Source organism: Brassica napus, chromosome C2 (genome assembly GCF_020379485.1).
Source record: "Brassica napus cultivar Da-Ae chromosome C2, Da-Ae, whole genome shotgun sequence".
In the NCBI taxonomy this organism is placed as follows: Eukaryota; Viridiplantae; Streptophyta; class Magnoliopsida; order Brassicales; family Brassicaceae; genus Brassica; species Brassica napus.
In genome coordinates, this window is record NC_063445.1 from 42,786,915 (window position 1) to 42,793,548 (window position 6,634).

At 31.3% G+C, this 6,634-nt stretch overlaps 1 protein-coding gene across 1 annotated transcript; it reads right to left on the bottom strand.

Moving 5' to 3' along the window:
- Window positions 1-5,474: 5,474 nt before the first annotated feature.
- LOC106453882 lies at window positions 5,475-5,831 on the bottom strand. Its single transcript, XM_013896080.2, has one exon. It carries the CDS (start codon window positions 5,829-5,831, stop codon window positions 5,475-5,477), a length of 357 nt encoding a protein of 118 aa, XP_013751534.2.
- Window positions 5,832-6,634: the final 803 nt, after the last annotated feature.

A 6,634-nucleotide genomic window follows, 5' to 3' on the forward strand; every position in this document is an offset into this window, starting at 1 on the left:
AATGTCCCATTCTCTTTGGCTATCTTTGTACTTCAAATATTGGATACACTTAATGGAAAACAGATAAAACTCGCATCGAACTCGCTTTTACAAATGCTGGAAACAGACCAAAAGGTATATTCATGGAGTGAGAGTCACCTGACTAGATTGCTATCTGACCAATTATAGATGCAGAAGAGCAACAATAATATGTCAATGATCCAACATAAATAATTGATATGACACATGCTATGATGCTACCACTATAAGTAAATGACAAAATTTATTTCTGTATTTGAGTGAAATATAATTTAAAAAGATTCTAGAATATCTTTTCCCTTCTGTTAACAAAACAAATTCTGACTAACACCAAACAAAAAAACTCGAGAAGATAAAACATGCAAGATTAGCCAAAGGCAATGTGATTTTCATATTTGGTTCAGAATTTTTTTGAATAAAAACATTGTTAGAAACACACTCTTAATCACGGATATAATACATTCATATTAACTACAATCAAACATAAAACTTTAACACACAATTAAAAAATATATTAAATGCTACACATATAGTCTCATGTAAGTGCAAAAAAAGATAAAATATTTCCATTAAAATAATATAACTGAAACGAATACTGAAAATTGAATAGTATAATGTCATAAAATATAGTTGATAACAAATAAAAATCCAAATACGTAAAAATTATAAAAAAAAATCAGATGTTAACAAAATAAATATATGTATATATATATTAGCTAACTACAAACAAATTATATTAATTATATTTAATTTAAAGAATTTTTCAAATGTTTTATACAACAAAAGTACATTTTAATATAAAATAATTTCAATGCAAACTCTACGGACGGACTAACCCCTAGTTATATATAAGGCGGACCCATGATTGATTTTAAGGGGTGTCACATTAGACTTGAGCCCAACATAATTCCTATAGAAACCAAAAATAAACAAAGAAAATGCATGAAGACAGAATTGAACTTGGGAAAGGTGTGTCAGTTGCTAAGGATTTGGACCAAATGAGCTACATACATTTTCGAGCTACATACGTTTTCGTCAGCTGCAATACGTACACATGTATATAACATTTAACTTGCGGCAGATGACACGCCATTCCGTAACGTAGGTCCAACTCAGAGATCTATACTGTTAAAAGAAAAAAATTATTAAAAAATTTAATTATGAAAAATTGTTGGACCTATTGATTAGAATTCTAATAAGACTTATTTATGTAAATTTATATTTTTATACATTAGATGGTTAGTTATTTTGATTTTTCCTAAATTGATGCAACTTAATTATTTTTTCTTTTATTATAACATACATTAATATTTCTCTTGGTTTGGACATACCATATTTAAGTGAATAAACTATAATAAACTGAATAAAAACACTACATTTATAAATATAGAATTTTCATGATCACTATAGTTGTCACGTTTTACAAAAATTCAAGGCAAGGACCATATACTACAAATTGATTTTGTATTATATGTTTTTTTTTTTATCAACTTTTGCTTTTTATTAAAGCATATGAAAAGCAGGGGTACAAATAATAAAGATAACACGTAGCTATAGCAATACACGTGTAAGAACTAAGTTCAATCCCTATCTACGTGTCAAGAACTAAACATGCAGATCGGAGAACGCTTCAATTCCACCGCCGGCCAAACTTCACTTCATCGCCGACGAGATCTTCATCTTCTCTGCTACATCTCCAATCCTTTTTTCTTTGCACACCCTACAGATCCCTTTCGCCTTTCGCCGACGCCGGTAATTGAACCTCTTAATCGCCGGTTTCATTCACCTCTAGGACTGCTCAAATCGAAACAAAAACAGATTCTTTATTGGACCGTTCAACAAGAGCGCCAATTTCTACTGAATCTCCTCTGTATCGAATGAGTTATATCCATCTTCATCATCACCCTTTCCGGAAGAAAGCTTAACTTATAAGCCGATTGACCGGCAAACCATCTTGTTAAGACTGATTTCCCCTGAAAAAGGATTCCGATCTTAACCTTTGAAAAAGATGATCAAAATCTGACAATCAGAAATTGTAATTAAGCCCGCGAAAGAGAGATTAGTGATTCTAAGACCGGATTTTTTATTTGTTTCAACAAAGTCTGACAAACATAAGCTTGAAGAACAGATTCAGACTTTGATTGAAAACACACAAGAAAAATATCGCCAAAGCGAATTGAAAGATCCGCAAACGGAAGATGAAAATCGATCAAAGAGATCGAAACATATTTTACAATAAAATATAAATCTCTCTCGGTTCCTCTGAAAGATAGGAATCGGGTAAGAGGAATACCAAGAGAGAATTTTCTCTCTCTAAAAACTAGAGAGAGACCTGCACTATATTTCGTGTTATATGTTTAAAATACAAATTTGTTAACTTATAAATATAGCTGACCACTATGGTTATGTAGTTCTATAAACATTGATGAATAGTATATGATCGATATTATTAATACATCTATTTCTGTTATATATTTATGATAAATATATATACTTATTCATATATCACCAAATACAGATAATACTATACTAATTTTTATTATTTACATTTTAAAAAGTTAAATATCTATACGTAACAAACTATGTAAACAAAAAAAAAGAATATGTAGTGCATATGCTAAGTGGATATATTTTCAGATTTCTTTTGTTAATTATTTTTACATTTTTACTATTATCTAACCAAAAAACACTTAAAATTTAAATGACTTGGTCTATAAGTTTATTTATTATGCCAGATACCTTATTTCTCTTATTTCTCTTATGTATATCAACCAAAATATCTAATCGATTCTACTTATATTTTCTACCAAGATTTTCGGTAAACTACATTGATTACAAAATATTCTATCATATCTTCTCTTAACCTACGTCGACTACAAACATCTCCTATTATAATATACTGACTAACTCGATATCTTTTTACCATCAACTCTATCGAAACCAAAACACCAGAAAAAACCCAGCAAATAAACGATTCCAAAAACATGGTTAACAATATGCAGATGACTTTCTTGAAAGACTTTAAACTACACAAGACTGCTTGGAGTGTACAAGTCAAAGTCCTCCACTCATAGAAACAATGGACCAAAATTGTTGGTGATTCATTAGAACTTTTTTTAATGAGAAAAAGACAAAAATAGTATTAAATCAAGTTTTTGTTCCCAAACTAGCATTCAAGGTCAAAAGTCACAAAAATAGCACTTAATGTTTTATCAAAAGTCACAAACTTAGGGTTTAGAGTTAAATGGTGGGGTTTAGGATTTAGGGTTTAGGGTTTAGAGTTTAGGGTTTAGGGTTTAAATTTTAGGGTTTAGGGTTTAGAGTTTAGAGTTTAGGGTTTAAGGTTTAGAATTTAGGGTTTAGGGCTTATGGTTTAGAGCTTAGGGTTTAGAGTTTAGGGTTTAGAGTTGAGAAATGAGGTTTTAGGGATAAGATTTCAAATTTTAAAAAATAAAAAAAATTAAAATTTTCAAAGGATAAACTTAGAAAGGTGCTATTTTGGTCATTTTAGTTTTTGAGTGTTATTTTTGTGATATAAACTTAGAAATGTGCTATTTTGGAGATTTGCCCTTTTTTAATAGTATATATATATATCTAATAAATAGTTATAAATTCTTTTAAATTTTATCAAACAATCAACAAAAAAAATATCCAGAAACGCGGATCAAAATCTAGTTAGTGGATTAAATTCATATACTAACATGAAATTAGTGAATTAAATGTTATATAAGCTCTATTATATGAGAGATGAAGTATGGTAGTGGTGAAGCTAAATATATGTTTTTTAAGGATTATAATTAATTGATTCTAACTTAAAAACATATATGAGATTTGAACTCGAGACATCCTGTTCATCACAATAAAAATCTTAGAAATATGCTTACATATTAAGTTTTATTTATTTCATAGGGGCCCGTTGACCCCTTCTCTCCAAGGTGGCTCTTCCATTGCATATTATATCTTGCATTAGAAACAATCAGATATGTTGATTCTGGAAGTCACTTAATCTATGTGCACCAGTATAAGGTCAATATTTTTTTGGCAAGAAAGACAGATTCGTATTCAAGATCGATATTTGGAAGGTAGTACGAGGAAATCCACAGTAAGATATACTTTTTATAATTAAGAAATATCTTTAATATTTTTCTAAAAGAAAAAGAAAATCGGGTTTTTGAATCTAATTCAAATACAGATCCAATGGATTGTAAATTAATAATTCGCATAATCAGTAAGATTTTTATCACAAATATATATACATATATATTGTTAACATTTCAATATCTGCACCAAATTTTAGCAAAAAAAAAAAAACATTTCAATATCAACATAGAAAATACATATAACCCATATATAATTTACATGACTAGGTAGTTTTTTTTTGTCAATCGATCTAGGTTCTCAGTTTCATGTTCAAAGAACTAATCAGGATCTATTTTGTACTTGCTCTTTTGTTGCCACACCTTTAGTTATGATATAAACATTTGATAATGGATACCTTGTGAATAAAATGACAATTAAACTAGCTAAGTCTTGGCAGAAACAATTAAAACTTGACTGATCTTCACGGTTTTGTTTCAGATACAAAAAAACACGTTTTTGTTTTACTCTTTTTTATTACGACAACAGTGACGACTGTTTATATCCCTCACGTTCGTTGTGACTACTGTATAATATTTTCTTGGGATAAGAACATCCGCAACGGCAATCCTTAAGGAATTTTTAAGGAAAAAATAATTAAATAATCAGTGGACTCCACTAAAAACTAAGGATTTGATCCTTAAAATCTCTAAATAAAGATTCTTTCTTGGTGAATTCTTGCACTATTTGTGGGATCCGACGACATGTGGCAGCCCGTGATTGGTTGATATTTCTTTTTTTTAATCTGAAAAAATAATAATAATTAAAATATGAAAAAACACTTTTTCTAGGAATTTCAATGGGGTATCACCATTGGAGATGCTCTAAGACTCCTAATCCTATATCTTTTTTTAACAGTAACATTCATCATACGGGATTGAATTCGTTAAATAAGCAACAACACAATGACAGCATTGCTAACATCATTGGATTACATATCTAGTTTCTGTTCTTGTAGTACAAAATACATTACCGATTGTGTGTTCAAAATATAGAATATATTGGTTAATATTTCCTGTATATTTCCTGTGTTTTTTTTTGAGGAAAAAAATACCATATATTCAATGGAAAAAATAAAGTCATAAATATTGTAAGAAATAAATACCTGCTCATTCAGTAGCTTCACCGGAATAGTAAAACGTTAATTGAACATTCAAGAATATTATCATAATGTTTGAATTGCATCAAAATTATTATATGACATCATAAATTCAATAATCAGAAATCAAGATCTCTCATAAACTCCTCCAACAATACCGTATCATGGTAAAAATCATCACAATTCACTCCATTAAAACTACTATTTTCCAAGTATTCCCTTACAAGATCACCTTCATCATGGTTATCATGATGACCATGATCATCATACCCACCACAAACATATAATCATTACATAGTTGACCCATCTGATAGGACGCCGCTTTGGTACCTTCCCGTTCACAGGTCACGTGACTCTCCCCATAACCGCGGTGCCTATAAGTGGCACAATCGTGATTCTGGAGATCACCGGAGCTTGGGAAAATGACTTCTTTCAACACCGAAGCCGGAGACCTGAAATCTAACGTCACCGGACCTTTTCTTCCTCTGGAAACGTCAATCCCGGTAGAACGGCCGGTGTATTTCTGAACCAGGGCTCGGAAATTGCTAGGGTTTGCTTTGAGGAGCGTCGTGGGCATAGTTCTTCTTGATCCCTTATTAGGGTGATTGATGAGAGTTTAGAATGGAAAGAATGTATAACATATAATTTGATATAGTATGTCAAACATATAATACGATGTTAGAATAAAAGAACATATAATAATGTGATGTTAGATTAGCAGAACATATAAAAGAACGTGATGTTAGAATTAATAGTGAACTATTCATTCAAGTTGTGTTTATACCTTAGATGACCGCCGTCGTCTCACAGCTTCGCGGGCGATAGAAAACTCCGATGATGATGTCTTTACGACGTCGTTTATAGACGGATCTGTCAATTGTAGTAACTGGTGGTGATCATTATGTAATGATATACATTGGTCTGCTTTAAAGTTATTGTCACTACAAGAAAACAGCGGTATTCTGACGGACATTCCGACGGAAAATGAAATCTTCGGAATATACCGAGGAATTTCCGAGGAAATTCCGAGGAAACACAAAATTGGGATTCCTCGGAATTTCCTCGGAATATACCGACGGAATTCCGAAGAAACCTCAGTCCGTCGGAATATTCCGAGGAAATTCCGAGGAACAATGTGTTCCTCGGAAAAAACCGATGAATTCCGAGGAAATATTATAGCCGTTGGAGAGCCGTTGGGGGATTTTACAAAATTCCGAGGAAATTCCGACGAAATAGCCTTTTCCGTCGGAATTCCGTCAGAATTTCCTCGGTATGTCGGCAGGATTTAATCTATATAAACAAGCACTCCTCTTCCTCTTCATTCACTCCATATCTTCATCCTCCCTCTTACTCTATTTACACACGAATTTGATTCATAAA